Source organism: Neoarius graeffei, chromosome 15 (genome assembly GCF_027579695.1).
Source record: "Neoarius graeffei isolate fNeoGra1 chromosome 15, fNeoGra1.pri, whole genome shotgun sequence".
Classification (NCBI taxonomy): domain Eukaryota; kingdom Metazoa; phylum Chordata; class Actinopteri; order Siluriformes; family Ariidae; genus Neoarius; species Neoarius graeffei.
Window position 1 is genome coordinate 70,492,964 of NC_083583.1, and position 18,534 is coordinate 70,511,497.

General features: G+C 40.5%; 1 protein-coding gene across 3 annotated transcripts in view; it reads right to left on the minus strand.

Annotated features, from left to right (window-relative positions):
• dot1l (DOT1-like histone H3K79 methyltransferase) overlaps positions 1-18,534 on the minus strand; it is a 94,836-nt gene that overhangs the window by 29,262 nt on the left and 47,040 nt on the right. For all 3 annotated transcript variants that reach the window (XM_060941822.1, XM_060941821.1, XM_060941820.1), the window contains exons 4-19: positions 18,024-18,087; positions 17,117-17,345; positions 14,588-14,682; positions 12,232-12,294; positions 8,984-9,039; positions 8,444-8,523; positions 7,433-7,501; positions 7,235-7,341; positions 7,007-7,048; positions 6,798-6,890; positions 6,145-6,370; positions 5,910-6,023; positions 4,123-4,214; positions 3,886-3,987; positions 3,602-3,739; positions 3,323-3,448 (exon numbers count right to left, since the gene is read on the minus strand). In XM_060941822.1, the coding sequence (XP_060797805.1) occupies positions 3,323-3,448; positions 3,602-3,739; positions 3,886-3,987; positions 4,123-4,214; positions 5,910-6,023; positions 6,145-6,370; positions 6,798-6,890; positions 7,007-7,048; positions 7,235-7,341; positions 7,433-7,501; positions 8,444-8,523; positions 8,984-9,039; positions 12,232-12,294; positions 14,588-14,682; positions 17,117-17,345; positions 18,024-18,087 (1,696 nt within the window). The remainder of the gene's footprint in view (positions 1-3,322; positions 3,449-3,601; positions 3,740-3,885; positions 3,988-4,122; positions 4,215-5,909; positions 6,024-6,144; positions 6,371-6,797; positions 6,891-7,006; positions 7,049-7,234; positions 7,342-7,432; positions 7,502-8,443; positions 8,524-8,983; positions 9,040-12,231; positions 12,295-14,587; positions 14,683-17,116; positions 17,346-18,023; positions 18,088-18,534) is intronic.

Genomic DNA, 18,534 nt, shown 5'->3' on the forward strand with positions numbered 1-18,534 from the left:
AGAACATGCAAACTCCGCACAGAAAGGCCCTCGCCGGCCACGGGGCTCAAACCCGGACCTTCTTGCTGTGAGGTGACAGCGCTAACCACTACACCAGCGTGCCGCCATGCTCTGAACATTTTGAAGAAAATTGTTTCTCTCAAACAACTCTGATGCACCGGGCATTAGGAATATTGTACAAGCCAGCGCTGAATCCAGACACGGTTCCCACAATCTTCGGCCAAAAAGCGGACAAGACAAATGAGACAACACGGTCAGTAGTCCGCAAAAGAGAAGTTCAAAGGGTAAGAAAACAAAACACTTATGGCTTCCCTAAGTTTTTATTAAGCGTGATGTTATTTTGAGTTCCTTTGGGCATAAACGTAATAATTGCTGATGCAGCTAAGCAGTTTGATGTTTGTTGAGTGTCTTGCTTTGATTCAGTGTTGTCAGAAAAGCCTCAGTAATGACCAACTAAAACAACTAAGGTGGGGTTTACATTAGACCGTATCAGCGGATCATCAGATTAACATTTTTAAAACGATTAGTGTGCACACAGCAACACCAATACACGGATACGCTCGGCTCAGCAGGCATCCTGCGCTCCAAATCACTCCGCCCTGAACAGTGAGTGCCCTCTGGAGGGTGCGCACTCCGGCCCTGCGCAGCTCACAGAGCGCGCGAGTATAGCGCACGAGCTGTGATTCGGGACTGAGCCGCTGTGTGTGTGATCCCAGTGCATATCACTTACCACTTGCAAGTGGAAGGATGGCAAGCCTAAAGACAATCATAACTACACAATGGGCAGTATTTGCATCAGTATTTGCAGTATTTTCATACTTTTATACTCTTTAATGAAAGGTGATACAAGGCGGAAGTCCGCGCCGTTTTTCAGCAGTCGCGTCACATGACCAGCGCCAGCGAATCAGGAAGGTGGATGTCACAGTGACGTTGTCCAATGACGACGCCAGCTAGAGCTCAGCACAGCGTATCCGCGTATTCTCAATGTTTACACAGCACCGGACCAGACACGATCTAGATTGAATACGTGGACCCTGGCGGATTCCCATTTCCCGGCGTTTCCAGGCGGTTTAATGTAAACGGACAGTGCATCCGCGAAGAAAACGAGACAGATACGGTCTAATGTAAACTTGGCCTAAGTATTGTTCACTTGTGCGTAACCAATTGATATGGTAAATGCTTGTTTTTCACGATCATTGTTATTCATGTCATTGTCCGAAATACTTCAGGAAATCAGTGAAGAAACGTCACTGGTGCTACGGTCCATTTTGTCGAATACGGCCGTGTATTGTAAGTGACGTCACACTTTACGGAAACCATTCGGAGTTCTTTTAGGTATACAGGAATTTGTTTGTGGAATAGCCGACCTCGATCAGTGCAATCTAATCAAACACGTGATCATTTTAAGAAACAGGTGAAAGTTTTTAAGGAGTAAATTCCAAACCCAGTTTTATGATGTGTATATAAAACTAATTTTTAATAATTTTGGTGCAATTTCTGTAATCTAGTTGTACTCTGAGATAACTACAGTTAGAATATATTTTTGTTTATGACTATCATTGTTTATACAATTTTGTCAATTTATTATTCTCATATATTTTGTTTCCTGCGGTCATCAAGAGGACCACATTGGAAATAAGTGTATTTTATATTTTGTGTTGTCCTCGGTGCTATTTATACTGTATCTTTTACATATATGAATTTTACCAAATAAATCCATACCATACCAGCAGCTCGGGTGTTTCTGGCAATATTTCTGCCTTTTTTGTACAAGTGCATCTTCCTGTAATGCTCACATGAATCCTGTATAGTAAAGCAGTGTTTGTTTACCCTTTTTCTGCGTTGCCATGGGGGTTGGACTGCCTACTACAGTAATTACAGTAGGCTAGCCTGGGGATGTCTCAAAGTTTTTCATGAATGAGTTGAGAGCAAGGCGGCACGGTGGTGTAGTGGTTAGCGCTGTCGCCTCACAGCAAGAAGGTCCTGGGTTCGAGCCCCGGGGCTGGCGAGGGCCTTTCTGTGTGGAGTTTGCATGTTCTCCCCGTGTCCGCGTGGGTTTCCTCCGGGTGCTCCGGTTTCCCCCACAGTCCAAAGACATGCAGGTTAGGTTAACTGGTGACTCTAAATTGACCGTAGGTGTGAATGTGAGTGTGAATGGTTGTCTGTGTCTATGTGTCAGCCCTGTGATGACCTGGCGACTTGTCCAGGGTGTACCCCGCCTTTCGCCCGTAGTCAGCTGGGATAGGCTCCAGCTTGCCTGCGACCCTGTAGAAGGATAAAGCGGCTAGAGATAATGAGATGAGATGAGATGAGTTGAGAGCATGTTAAGCGTGCTAATGAGTAGTATAACACAGTTACAGCCTCGTTTTACAGGTAAAGAGTTCAGTTTTGTCCATAAGTCAGGGTTGCAGCTCATTAATACACTATTTCAGATGTATAGTGAGGGGGGGGGGGGGGGGGGATTGTCACCTTAGTAGACCTTTCGCTTTGCCCCTTCAGTACTGAAGTATACACTCAGCCTTGCGTCCAAATGACATCACGCATCGCCCTTCCAACAGGCAACATGGCAGCCTACTGGTGGCATTAGAGTAACGATACAAGAACGCTCACAACTTTCTTATAAAATGGTCAAACATGCCTGAAACTTTTCTTATGGGCTCTCAATATTACAAGCTACCAACCCATGCATGTATTTACTTTACATTTTCTATTCCTTTAACAAGCAATTATTTACCCACATTTGTAAAAGGTTGGAGTAAAATATAATAGCCTGTTAACAAAAGTATTCCTTTTCTTAAAAATTAAAAGTGTTCATAAAGAGGCCTTTTCTTAATAAAAGTTAACATTTGCTTCTCTTTTCTTTAGCGTTCAGCAATCTGTAAAAGGAGCTCCAATTTCTTGTTAAATCTATTTGTACAGTCAATCACACAACAGCTCTTTCCCATTTTACATCTGGTTTTTGTGCGTTTTCGCAGCATGTGCACTGCGTTACTTCCGCCTCTTGTAAAGTCGCATGCATTCCCGCTATTGTATGTCATGTTATTGCACCCCCTGCTGTCTAAACAACGCAATTACAGCTTTAAAAAAAAGTATGCAGCCTGATCATATTCGCGATTCATTCTATTTCATTGATTCAAATCGTCAAAAATTTGTATCTTTATTGTCACACTATATATAGTTACATGCTTAGTAATTACTTCAGACAAATGGAATCTGCAAGTTAAATTCAACTTTCCAATGTTGTGATTTCCTATTTTAATCCATTTCATTAGGAGACTTGAGCAAACGTGGACTGCAAGCGTCTTTTGAAAATCTGAGGTACCTGAAGTTCTAGGCAGTGGCGCTGTTTCTCAGAGATCTGTCTACGCAGAGCAGCCTTTTCCTTTAATAGGGTTTCAAGACACAGAGACCCCCAGTCCAGTTTCAGTTCCTCACAGCGAGCCTTTAACTGCATGGGAATGAATAAAACAGTTTTGCTCAGAAACAGCATTGAAAAGTAGCCACCAGAGCAGGAGGCTAGAAAACTACATACAGGGATAAATTTCATTATACAAAGATGACAGAATTCAGATCGCTTTTGATAAATGTCACTGGGGCTCACCAGTAGCAGGCTCTGATCTTTAAGCTCAGCCATATCTTTCTCTAGCTGCTTGGTCTGCTCTTTAAGCTGCATATTATGGGCCATGATCTCTTTCTGAGCCTGCACCAGGTCCTCTACTGTCACTGCCTTTACTCCCAACTGTGAGAATTTTGGAAGATCAACAATGAAATTGCAGCATAAAGACTGATGTCCTCTATGCTATTAATTAGAGAGTTAGCGGTGACTTGGTATGTTTATATTGTAGCTGTTCATTTTGTGTTTTCACATTTTCCATCTACTCTTACCTCCTCTAGTTTGGCCTGAAAGAGGTCCCTGATCCTCTCCTTGTGAGCATGACAGGCGTTCATCAGTCGCTGGGCTTGACCTGACAATTCAGTGTGTCTGAGCTATGAGAAACGCAGGTAAGAGAAAAAGTAGTAACAATGCTGATCAAAACCACTATAATCTAGCTGTCAGAAAATGTGGAGTTCATTATACAAACATCCATGTCTACAAATATCTGGAAAAGTGAAATATTGTACCCTCTCTTGCTCCAGAGCTTGCTGTAGGTTTGTGTGGTACTGTGGTGTCTTCATATAGGTCAACAACTGCATGTACTGGACTTTGAAATTATCTGTAACAGGAAAGCTCAATTACTGATCAATAAGCTTTTTCAGTAGCTGATGTATTGCTGAAACAAGGTTGTTACAAACAATATACTTTTGGCCACTTTATTAGAGATCTCGATTATACCCACACATCAATCAGTTTACTCCAAGCCTGTGCCTGATAGCCAAGGTAACAGCCCTCATTTTTACCATTGTTTATTTCTTTCTTTTTCATGCACTTCACTGCAAGATCGTAGTATTCCTGTAGGTGACTGTTGAGTGACATGAGCTCCTATGTTATCCACACTGCATGCAGGTGTGGTATGCAAGTTTCATGTCTTATGTAGCTAAGGTTATATGAACAAAAAGAATTTTAATATAAAAACCTCAGTGCGCAGCTTCATCAGCGCTGAAAGCTCAGCTTGTGGCGTTTGAACAGTTTAATAGAAAGCGGCTGAGCGGCCAACCTGAGTGCACAGAGCAGTATCCGTGCAAAGTGCAGTATGCGCGCACACAGAGGTAGAAAATTGAAGCAAGTGCTTTCTTTCCCCGACTCACTACTTAAATGAATTAAAGTAAAACAAAATAATTTGAAATTAAACAAGCTCAACTGAAAATGTTTTTTTTTTAAACTGTCATGACAGCAATTTACTATAAGCATTGAAAAGTGTCATAAAATGCAGCTCTCTTTTACAATGCGTCACCAAAACAATTAAAAATAAAATGATCCTAAACAAACTAAACTGAAATCGCTTTTTATTCCATTAATATCTTAACTTTGTCACTTAATTTTTGATAATGAAGGAATTTTTCGATTACAGCAGCTCTATGAACTTTGTTATTTCAGCACTAAGCTAATAGTGCTGAAATAATAATAATAATAATAATAATAATAAAAAGCTAATAATAATATTTTCCTATGCTGGTTTAATAGTTCTAGCTTAAGACACAGACCAGTAACAAAAATGTTCATTATTCTTATTTATTTACAATTTTAAAGTGAATCTTTTCGTCCAGACCTCAGGACCGCAGGCTCATGGACAGTTTCTTTCACCAGGCGGTCAGGAGGCTCAACTCCCCCCCCTGTTCTGCCCCTCCTCCCCCTGCCACAGATTCTGCCTGCACACCCCCCTGCCCCCCCTTCAGCATCTGACATCATGTCACCCTCACAGTCCCCCCCCAAACAAACAAACAAACAAACAAACAAACAAACAAACAAACCACACTCAACATTCATTCGCTCACTGAACTCAGGGACTGCACATTTCACTTTACCTTGCTCATTTGCACTATTCCGCACTACCTCACCTTAACAGCTATTAGTACTGGTTATTTCATGTTTACCTGCTATACCTCAAGTGCCCTTGACTGTTTATTTTATGTCCTTTTGCCCCAATTTTTTATATATGAGTGTTTAGTATATGTCTATTTCTTATCTAGTGTGTTTATACTGCTTATATTGTTTATTTCAATTATTCTATTTATTGCATTGCCTGTTTGCACCGTGGGTCAGAGAGGACTGAAATTTCATCTGTGCTGTATGTCAAGCATGTATAGCATATTTGAAAAAGTTGACTTGACTATAACAAGTTGCGCAGATAAAGGTATTTTGTTGGTACCATATCCTCTCAAAAGTACCATGATAGGTTTCATTTGCTACAATTTTGCTGATTGCTTTGCATTTAAAAAGTATACAACCACATAAGGAAAGGTTTGTTTACCCAGTAGGGCCTGCAGGCCTGCAGGAACCGGGCCGAGCAGCAGCTGGCCAGCTGTGTAATGCTGAACTTTAGGAGGTAGCTGGTAGTAGGGGCTTTGAGGCGATTTGTATGCATCTATAAGGAAAAAAAGAATTAAAAATGGAAAGCTCAACCTAACACAAAGCAAAATTGTGGTGATTACAGATCAAATGTGGAGCTGAGCTGAAGTGGGTTTATGCACACGGTGCAAACGTACCCTGAGGAGGCGCTGCTGAGACAGTCTTGGCATGAAGCAGGTCGAGGGCACTCTGGCTCTTCTTGGTCTTACGCTCAGTAGCTGCTGCCATGATGGACTTCTTGGGCCGCCCACGTTTCCTGTTGCCCAGCTTGCGGCCCTTGGCCAGTAGCTTGGCGCGACGAGGTTTAGGTGACGACTTCACAGGTACCAGTGCCCCTGAGGTCTCCTCCTCACCACCTGACTCCTGTGAAGAGACAAAAATGTGCAAAGTGGGCACAGAAGAATACAATAAGACTTAGAATCTCACACCATCATTTGTAGGTGCTTGTAAACCATGTGTATCTAAAAAAGTCTGACAGACTTCTGTAAATTTAATTTAAAAAATGCATAGTTATTTTGCAAATTTGATACAAATTTGCAAAAATTGATAAACAAATCGAATTTGATTTGTCTTTGTGGTGCATGTGCATACATGTTGACTTATTAAGGCTATAATACTACAATGATTAAAAAAGCCAAAAGTTGTAAAATCCTCAATGTTTGTTCTTTATGTCGTGTATTATTACTGTGTGCCTCTTAAAGTGAGTCCTGGTTCTTAAAAGAAGTCTACTCATTTACGATCAGCATAAGAAAAAAAGGGAATTAAAGAAGCCAGTGATTTAGAGGTTCACCTTGTGCTCCTTTGGCTTGGTTGGGGTGGTGCTGCTGCTTTTACTGTCCTTGGTCTCCTTCTGTTGACGCCGTTTCACTGCTTCCTGCTCCTCCTAGTATCAATAATGGGGAAAAAGATCTCATTTATTTGGAAATACAAACCAACAAGCTAGTATTGCTTTGTCCATTTTTTCCTATTGGAGGAAAACAGATGTACAAGTTAACTTACCCTGAGTTTAGGATTTTTAAGACTAGAAAAATAGTTTTCAAGCTGTGAATAGAAGGAGGAAAAAGCAATCCCTTTAATAAAAGGATCAGGAAAGCCATATACCTACAATAGAAATATTTCAAATACATTTTGTTCTACCTGAAGGTTACAGTAACCAACACTAGGTAAAGGTGTAACAGCAGAACATTAAACAAGTGTTCTCAAAAGGGTCGTAATAATTCCACTCACTATGGTACGGTCTATTGTATGCAGATAGTAGGAAACTGGCTTCCCTGTCCAAGACACTGAGCCTCTTAGTGGAGAAAGTTCAACAACACGCATTATTGTGCCAATATCTGTACAAGAGAACAGCACGCAATATTAAATGTGATGCAAAATGTTCTTAAATGAAGTGACAGTGTGAATGAGACTGAATGTAACACATACCACTCAAGTTTCGACTGTTGATTCTAAAATTGAGAGGTGCAAACGGTTTTGAGGATACAATTTTTCCACCTGAAACAGCAGATGAACACTGTATAAGTCTGAAACAGGCTGTTTATTATACCAAACATCTCTAACTACACAGGTGTACACAACTCATACATTTATTAGTTAGCTTACTGGGTAAGTGAAAGATACAGATGTGCTTGTCCTGTTCCTTTTTTTTGGTTGCACAGAAGCCCAACTCATTAGGCTAAAAAGTGTTTGCTAAACTAACATAACATATAGCAAACTAGTTAGTTAAGCACATTAATACAGATTAAGTCAAACTAAATTCCAGGAAAGAGTACGACTCGGCCATCCTCTTCTAACATGGTTTCTGAAGTAGCACCATGTGTTTGCCTCCTTGGCAAAAAGTCAGGGAGTTTTTGGCTAACGTTTCTGCTAAGAGGTGTTCATTTCTCTCCTCACAACACATGTAAAAGGTACTGAGTCTGGCAAACATCTTCTTTTGACATGTTTAACAATGAGGTGACAGCACTGTGTGTTTTATTTTGCTCCGATCAATCAGTGCATCCACGTACCCATGTTCACATTTTGAAAAGCCTGCCACCCATGCAAGCTAAATAATATGCATAGTAAAAATTATTCCACTGACAGCCAGATCATCTCAGACTATCAGAAGCGTACGCTAGAATTAAATAACATCAAGATGTGTCACTGAAGTTAAAGTTTTTATATTGCTGGTCAGTAAGGTGCAAGGCTTTTTCTTTCTCTGGTTGTTGGTAACAGCCCAGATAAAACTCGGCTTGTTCCGGACACCTGGGCTAGTTAGTTGTCCACCATTACAACAATCAAATCATGTGTCATTGCTAAATCATGACATCTGGTCCTGAGATGGCAATGCAGGCCATAATACAAGAGCATAAACACTCAAAAAGAACAGTGTTTTATCACTTGCCTGGTTCCCCTTCCTATGAGGAACAGATACAACAGATCAACTGGTGTACAAACCTTCCTTCATGTTGGCAAACCGCTCCTTCAGCTGGTGATCCACCTCTGGACCAAAGGCAAAGTTATTCACGAAAATAACACTGCAAGAGAATAAATGCAATCAATGTATTATACAATTTACTGTACTGTTAGTTACCACAATTAAATTCACACTATGAAGTCACCATTTCACACAGAAATTGCATTTCAAGCTTTCAAAAAACAAACAAACAAAAAAACCCTGATAACCTTGAGTGGTTTGGATCCAATTTCTCAAGATGCAATACCCTTATGTAAATATACGTGTGTGTGTGTGTGTGTGTGTGTGTGTGTGTGTGTGTGTGTGTGTATGCATGCATGTATACACACACAAAAATAAATGGACCCCCCCTTTTTTCCCCCCAAATTAACTTATTTTCCTTGTTGTTCCCTGATTAATACTTGAAAACACGTAAAAAGTTTATATACAGCTGCTAAATGGAAAAGAAAGTAGTTGTATGAAAATGTGTGGTGGTGTTGATTAAATAAAAACTAAAGTTTAAAAAAAAAAAGATGCAATACCTTGTGTTTGCTATTCTTTCCCTCCAGTCTTCTGACAGAAAATCTCCTCTCTCCAGCTACAGAAAAGAAGGAAAATATTTCCCAATGAACATCAAAGGAACTACAACGTTCCCTTGAAATGCCATGGACCATTTTCATAGATTGGATGGATAAGAAGCAAATTAAATGTCACAATACAAATGTGTTGCTGTATGTGACCGTCAAAGGCATAAAAATGCTTGTGCTTTCATTATAACAGTAGTCCTAAAGAAACAAAAAAGAAGCAAAAAAGAAAAAAAAAATTCACCATCTTTATCTCTCAAATATTAATGAAAAAGACAGATTTGCCAAATGATAAATGACAAAGCAAGAGCTGAGTTCACAGCAAGTACTGCAGACGAAGTTAAAGGACACGCAGTGAAAGGAAACCCAGAAGAGTATTTATATTTTTGTCATCTCTATAAAATAAAAGCAGGAGGAGTTTATTGGAGTGGAGAAAGAATCAGACATCACAGATGGACCAGAGGTAACTGGGAACTTGGTGGTATTAGGTGCTTTTGGACCAGAGGAACTTTTTCCATAGTTCTTAAAACTGTTGGAAGAAGCGCCCCCCTTTTTTGTGTGTCTGCACTGCAGGAACTGAGAATGATCATAATTCTTGGAACAACATTTTGAGGGACTTATTTTAGCACCTACTTCAGGGTAGGTAACCTCTCAGCACAAGAGGAACCATGCAAGTGTACATTGATTAATCGCATACATGAGCCAATGCAGCACCAACAACCACCATTTTTAAAAACCTGTGTAAAACTTTAGCCGCGTGAACAGTAGCTATTAAACATTAATGTTGGCCAGCTTTCATCAGTGATCCTACTGGTGGTGTGAAAGTAAACAAGAGAGGGGAGGGAGAAGTAGTAGTATGTAGTTCTCAGGGAGCTCCCCAGTGGGTAGTTCCTCTCAATGAGAACTGTTTGGTCCAAAAGCACCTGCTGTTTGACACTAGGGGGCAGGGGGAGATATTGGTGCCTGATGTTATATTAGGCTACGTTCACACTGCAGGCTGAAGTGACTCAAATCCGATCTTTTCGCCCATATGTGACCTGTATCTGATCTTTTATTGACAATATGAACGATACAGATCCGATTTTTTCAAATCCGACACCAGGCCGTTTGGATATGTGGTCCTAAATCCGATTCCTATCCGCTCTTTTCATATGCGACTTCAGTCTGAACCGCCAGGTCGCATTCATCCGACTTACACGTCATCAACAAGCCACAAACGTCACTATTCTGCGCTGAAGTAGGCGGCGGGTCTCTCAAAAAAAAGTTACAACAACATGGCGCATAATCACGGGCGCAGATAGAGGGGGGGGACGGGTGGGATTCGTCCCACCCAGATTTAAATTCACTTCGTTCGGTCCCCCCCACTTATAGGGAGGAAAAAACGTCTATGCTGTCTTTCTTTGCATAAGGCAAACCTCACGGAAAAATCAAAAGACTAATTACCATTCGGTTTATTGAGGTGCACGGCAGTGTATACATAGTTGCAACAACTCACATAAAACAAAAAGACTGATATTCGGTTGGTTGAGCTGTGCAGACTGCACAGGTTGCGAGCTCGAGCTTGGTTGCTATGGTAACCCACAACAAGTTTGACAGGCATATCGGGGTTGGTTTGCTGGCAGCTTTGTCCCCCCCAATTTTTTGTCCCCCCCAGTTCAAAAAACGTATCTGCGCCCCTGCGCATGACATCAATGTGAGGGACGCTTCGGGCTGTGAAGGTTCTGAATCTTCTCAATGGAAGGACGCAGAGGTTAGGGAGCTGATTTCCATTTGGGGGGATACAGCTATTCAAGCTAGATTGGATGGGTCATACCGCAACCGGGCGGTTTTACTTCCGTAAACACTGGCCATGCTCACTGTGTGTGACGTCGTCGTATCCTGCAGTGCGCATGCGGAACACTTTTAGGTCGCTTTTCGTTCATACTGAGGATCACATACAAGTCGCATATATTTGTTAATGTGAACGACCTCAGAAAAAAATCGGATTTCACAAAAAAATTGGAATTGAGCATTAAGCCTTGCAGTGTGAACGTAGCGTTAGGAACCTTGTCGATACGCATGACATCTAATGTCAACCAAGTCAAACATGCATTGATGGAGTTTATTAATATGAAAAATTCTAAGTATTCTCTATTTACCATGATAGAGGCACATCAGGGCAGCTTTCAAATCGGGGCAAGATGACGGCATCAGCCAAAATATTAGGCAGATTACAAGAGATGTCAAATGGGGTCTTCCAAGGGGGTCAAGAAACCTACACAATCATTGCAGATCCACATGTCCATTGGCACACTGGCCATTTTATTTGAAGGGAGAAAAGAAGAATGCACTATTGGTGCACTGAGTGAAAACTCAAAGCAGCGTACTCCAACATTAAAGTGCAGAGCTTCTACACAAAATAGACAAAGTGTATCATGAGACCGGTCATGTTATCACTCCAAAGTGTGCAATTCCTTTTATACCACAGTAATTTGCCAACAGTAACTTTTTTAACAGGATCATGTTGCACTTTTCATCCATTTATGTGGAATGTCCAAGAAACAAGTTCCTGTTGTCATTTCATTACTGTAGCTATAAAGTCATTTTCTCATCAACATCTCTCTGTCTTGAAGTTATTTAAAAAAAAAAGATGCAGCATGCCATGTTACAAGAAACCTTCCTTAAGACTGTGTGTGAAAACAGCGTTGCCTCGGACTATTACAAAGCACTGGCAATGGAGATCCCTTTAAAATTGCTGTGAAGCATCTGCCATATACCCTGTGTAATACATTACTGCAATTGCTGTATTTACGGATTTAAACACTAGCTAAATTGGAGTGCTTCAAGATACAGTACATGAACCACTTGATACTGCTAATATGTAGTCTACAATGAAGTAAAAACAGTGCAGACTGGTTTATAATTAATGACACGGTCTTTCCCTCTTCAAAGTTGTCAATGTACCATTCTGCATGTACTATTCCTCTGATGAAACATGCAACTCTCCTTTATTTTTGACTCCAAGACTGCTCTTTTACACTCTTCACCCTTTTCTATTTTTATAATTCTAGTTTGGGTCATGCAACACTGCCCCCTACTATACATAGTCATGCTACATGCAAGTATGAATGCAGACATGAGTATGTGAGCATCAGGATATGATGCCCTGATATGCTCACAAATACATGGTCGCAGACAGAAGTATAAATTGTTTGACACCAACTTACTGTATACTCTCCATGCTTTTTCCCATACCACTTCATCCACCTCTTGAATTCCCTGTCCATTGCCTGCAATCAAAGAAACAAGTTAAGATAATAAAAGGTAAGTTACAGTGGTGCTTGAAAGTTTGTGAACCCTTTAGAATTTTCTATATTTCTGCATAAATATGATCTAAAACATCATCAGATTTTCACACAAGTCCTAAAAGTAGATAAAGAGAACCCAGTTAAACAAATGAGACAAAAACATTATACTTGGTCATTTATTTATTGAGGAAAAAGATTCCAATATTACATTTCTGTGAGTGGCAAAAGTATGTGAACCTTTGCTTTCAGTATCTGGTGTGACCCCCTTGTGCAGCAATAACTGCAACTAAATGTTTCCAGTAACTGTTGATCAGTCCTGCATACTGGCTGGAGGAATTTTAGCCCATTCCTCCGTGCAGAACAGCTTCAACTCTGGGATGTTGGTGGGTTTCTTCACATAAACTGCTCGCTTCAGGTCCTTCCACAACATTTCGATTGGATTAAGGTCAGGACTTTGACTTAGCCATTCCAAAACATTAATTTTATTCTTCTTTAACCATTCTTTGGAAGAACGACTTGTGTGCTTAGGGTCGTTGTCTTGCGGCATGACTCACCATCTCTTGAGATTCAGTTCATGGACAGATGTCCTGACATTTTCCTTTAGAATTCGCTGGTATAATTCAGAATTCATTGTTTCATCAATGATGGCAAACCGTCCTGGCCCAGATACAGCAAAACAGGCCCAAACCATGATACTACCACCACCATGTTTCACAGATGGGATAAGGTTCTTATGCTGGAATGCAGTGTTTTCCTTTCTCCAAACACAACACTTCATTTAAACCAAAGTTTTATTTTGGTCTCATCCATCCACAAAACATTTTTCCAATAGCCTTCTGGCTTGTCCACGTGATCTTTAGCAAACTGCAGACGAGCAGCAATGTTCTTTTTGGAGAGCAGGGGCTTTCTCCTTGCAACCCTGTCATGCACACCATTGTTGTTCAGTGTTCTCCTGATGGTGGACTCATGAACATTAGCCAATGTGAGAGAGGCCTTCAGTTGCTTAGAAGTTACCCTGGGGTTCTTTGCAACTTTGCCGACTATTACACGCCTTGCTCTTGGAGTGATCTTTGTTGGTCGACCACTCCTGGGGAGGGTAACAATGGTCTTGAATTTCCTTCATTTGCACACAATCTGTCTGACTGTGGATTGGTGGAGTCCAAACTCTTTGGAGATGGTTTTGTAACCTTTTCCAGCCTCATGAGCATCAACACTTTCTGAGGTCTTTAGAAATCTCCTTTGTTCGTGCCATGATACACTTCCACAAACATGTGTTGTGAAGATCAGACTTTGATAGATCCCTGTTCTTTAAATAAAACAGGGTGCCCACTCACACCTGATTGTCATCCCATTGATTGAAAACGCCTGACTCTAATTTCACCTTCAAATTAACTGCTAATCCTAGAGGTTCACATACTTTTGCCACTCACAGAAATGTAATATTTTCCTCAATAAATAAATGACCAAGTATAATATTTTTGTCTCATTTGTTTAACTGGATTCTCTTTATCTACTTGACTTGTGTGAAAATCTGATGTTTTAGGTCATATTTATGCAGAGATATAGAAAATTCTAAAGGGTTCACAAACTTTCAAGCACCACTGTACATTTAATGTGCCAGCAATACACTCTAGACACTATCAGGAACATGGTAATACCACTTTGCTCTCAGAACAGCCTCAATTCTGTGCTGATGCCAAATTCTGAGCGGCATTTTGCAGCAGAAATCAAGATTCATCAGACCAGGTGACTATTTTCCAATCTTCAGCTGTTCAGGGTCATTCAAATCCATCCACCTCAAGGTTAAACATATTGTGTGTTCTGAGATGCTTTTCTGCTCAACATGGTTGTAAACAGTATTTATGCGAATAATCATAGCCTTCCTGGCAGCTCAAACCTGTCTTACCATTCACGTCTGAAATCTCTCATCAATGAGGCTTTTCTGCCTGCAGAACTCACTGGATGTTTTTTTTTTTTCCCTATCACTCTAGAAACTGCTGTGAGTGAAAAACCCAGGAGTTCAATAGTTTCTGAAATATTCAAACCAAAATGTTTCAAAGTCACTGAGCTTAACTGATGCTCCTTGACCTGTATACACACGGGGTTATGCATTGCACTGCTGCCATGTGATTGGCTGATTGGATAATTACATGAATGAGTGGGTGTATAGGGGTTCCTAAAAACTTGGCTGATGAGTGTATACTCAGTACACTATCTTTTATCATACCACTTTTGCACAGATTAAAAAGAAAATAATAAATTAAGCGTTTGATACCTCTGCATACGTGGCTGGAATCTCTGCCTTCTCTACACCGTAGTAGTGCTTACAGTTAGTAGCTGCAGCAACCTGCAGGACCACCTGGCCAACGCCTGTAATTAAAGCAAAGAAAGCAGTAACCAGTAATTTCAGTCAGTGATCCCAGTTTGAAGAAGAAGAGAAGGAAGGGGGGGAAAAAAAAAAAAAACCACGCAGCACTCCCCCCCATTACATTTTCAGTTACAGTGCATTTTTTGGAGTGCTATAGTAACTAACTATCACACTAAATTACAGATGTAGGAAACATTCTGTATACTACACAGGGCTTGAAATTCACGGTGGTCTGGTCGCCCGAGGCGACTTAATTTGTCATTTGGCGGGTAATTCCTGTCTGTCACTCGCCAGCCCGGCTGGCTAGTTGAAAAAAAAAAAAAAAAAATATATAAATATATATATATATATATATATATATATATATATATATATATATATATATATATATGCATATATATATATATATATATATATATATATGAAGCAAAGATTCAGACACACCGTCGACTAAAGCCGCCACATATTAAGCGCGTGCCGTGTCTGTGTTAATCAATGTGTTTATCAGCAGGACGGAAACTACCGAAGAATACCGAATCATATCGTGTACGAGTCAGGCTGTCGGTTTTTTCACTACTGCGCATGCATATAACGCATCTCGTTGAATATCGCGGTAATCACGTGTAGTATTGGACCAGGTGGGTGGAGCACAGAAGCACGGCAGGCCAGAAGTGAGTTCTCAATGAACTATTTATTGCTAGCTTTTCAGCCTTTTATCACTTTCCAGCCGCGCACACGTGCTCTGGTTGGGGGGAGAGAGAGCGCTTCCTTTCTCTGCTCTCCTCTCCTTTTAAAGGGCGCGGTCACTGAGGAAGACACAGAAGCACAGGTTAATCCCCATCAGGTGCAATGATTCCACCACTTACCTTCCCTGACTCCACCCTCCATTCACAGACCGACGCTTGGCCATGCCCCCACTGCCACATCACGTTATCAGATTCAATAGATGTGGCCACATTATCACCCATTTAAAACATGTATTTTTGTTGTTGTTTACATCTACATCTGCCAAAGCTACGTTGCGATGTGGAATTTTCTGAAAGGTGTACAGAAACAGCCAGAGACGGGGACAAAGCGACCTCGGTCTGAAGAGGAGAAAAAGGCTGCCGATAAAGCGTACGAGAAGGAGAAACGACAAAGGACTTATAAGCAAACGTTTGAGCAGGGTAGGCCTTGGCTGCGATACGATTTTTATGGAATAATTAATTTTTTTCAAGTTGATTCCTAGTCAGTATGAAGCTCCTAATGCTTTCTCTCTCATAAATGGTTAAATACAGAAAGCATGTTGGACGTATTTTGGGTGCTATAGTCATGATAGTAAGTATATTTGTTTTCAATACTCATACACCAAGTTGCCAAGTTTTCCAATATATTATTTGTTGATATTATATTATGGTGCTCTGTGTTGTTCTCGTTTATGTATTTAACAACAGTATCAAAATACTTGGGTCTTGAAATAAATGCACATTAGTCATGAACAATGGTAACTACTCTCTTTTGTGTTATTTTTGACAGAAGTAAAATTCATACATGAACAAATTTGGGCTAGCTGATTTTCTGTTTGGCGAGTTACTTTGGAAGGGAACTAGTCCGGCTGGCTGGTGAAAAAAAAAGAATTTCGAGCCCTGCTATAAGATTACTACCTCAGTAAAGATGACATAATTAAGACTAAATTTTAATAATTATCCAAACTGTCAAAATGTACTAAAATACTGATAATAATTGGTTTAAAAGTGACATCGGGGAGCTGTTTGCACCCCACTTGTGTTTTAACACCAGCAGAGAAGACCATAAAACATGACTGTCATGCTGTGCTTTATTTCCACTTGTCTGTAAGAGAAGTGTAAAGCCCAATAAAATCACATGGGTTCTACAATAAAAACGCAATAGAACAGAGCAACAGAAACATGTTCATCCTATCCTCAGGAGAGGAGTTTGAATCTGAATAATACCTCAGCCAAGGAAGCAAAATTAGCCATACTCTCTGGGTGGGAGGGACAGCACACACACTGTCCACTGCCAACCACAGTGACACTACTCAATTCTGGGAGTTGATGTATGCAGAAGAGGGCAGATAGCGCTGCCCTGAAAGAGTGGTATGCTGCTCTGTGACACAGCATGAGGAGCAGACTAAATTAGATTAAACTAAAGTAGACCAAACTAGAGCAGTAGAGTAAATTTGAGCCATTTGGGCTTGGTCTCACTATCTGGAAGTGAACACACAGAGCACAGCCAGTTTTGCTCCCTTAGCTTCTGGCCACCGATTGCTGTGGCACAGTCAGGATTCACACTCGTAAGCTTTCAAACACAGGGTGAGTGCAGGATCATGGCATTTTACAGTATTTATTTCACTGCTTTTTTAGTCTCATGTTTAAACAAACCATCTTGCGCAATATAGCTTCAAGTTAGCATGAAAGATAAGGTGCAGAGACTCACCGCTGCCCAGGTCCACAAAAGTGTCCTCTTCCATCATCTCAATCTCATCAATGATCTGAGCCACCAGGTCAAATGAAGTCTCTCCATACACCTCTGGAGAAAAGGGCTCATAGTTGTTTAGCTTCTCTGGATCAGTTACAGAGTGATTGTAGACTTGCTGCAGGATGTGTCGAAGCAGGCCATTTGAAGGCCTTTTATTCAGTTTCATCGGCTGAGTTGTACCTTTCCACTGTGACCATAAACATAGAAAGAAATAATTACTACTACTACTGAGCTTTTCGACATGGTTTTGACTAAACTGTAGAGGAAGAGTTTTGAAAACAGAAGCTGCATATGTCTGCCTGTGAGAAGACATCCTAGCCCACAGCTGGAAAGAGGAATAGTTCTGAGGAGAAGGATTTGACAGAGTGGGTTGCTTGGCAGGGAAGGGAACGAGGGTTAAGACGTGCAAATGGAGAGAATATTATCTTGGTGATAAAGTTAGGACAGTCCTCTACCTCAGCCTTTCTCAACTGGGGTGCCGTCAAAAAATTATATATTCTAACATTGAAATAAATAAAATGAATTAAAATTCCAAAAAACGATAGTTACACTAATGCAGATCATCGCCGCCTCATGCATCATCAAAATTTGTCTCACGGCCCCCTTTCTCATGTCATGTCACTGCCGGGGTCAGCGTATGGTCAGCGTGACTGCGTATATTTTATAATGGGGGTGCCTTGAGAATTTGCATACTTCTGAGGGGTGCCGTGACTGAAAAAAGGTTGAGAAACGCTGATCTACCTAATGCAGCTAGGGCTGAGGGATACAATAATCTTATCAATATCATGATAAATTTTGTCACAATACAGACAACCAAGCTAGAAAACAGTATATTAATTGGCCATGTGCATACTTGTCAACTTACCAGCTGGTGAATGCTGTCAATAGCTCTATTGTACTTGTCACATAGCCTCTGCATACTCTCAAAACTACAGAAAAACAAATATTCATGTAATTTCATGACCCAAAGATACACCCAAACTGAGACAGTATAAAGAAGTTAATTTTATATTTGTTGAAAAATTAATGATTTCTTTAGATGGACAAAATCACACTTTGTTTTGCATTGTTTATGAATCAGAAATACAACTACAATTCCAAAAAAGTTGAGATGCTGTTTAAAATGTAAATAAAAACAGGATGCAAAGACTTTCAAATACTTATATTCAATTGAATACAAGATGTTTAGTGTTCAAACTGATGAACTTTATCATCTTTTCTCAATATACACTCATTCTGAATTTGATGCCTGCAACACGTTCCAAAAAAGTTGGGACAGGGACAACAAAAGACTAGGAATGTTATGCAACACTATAAACCACACCTATTTGGAACATTCTACAGGTAAACAGGCTGAAAAGGCTCATTTGTTCACA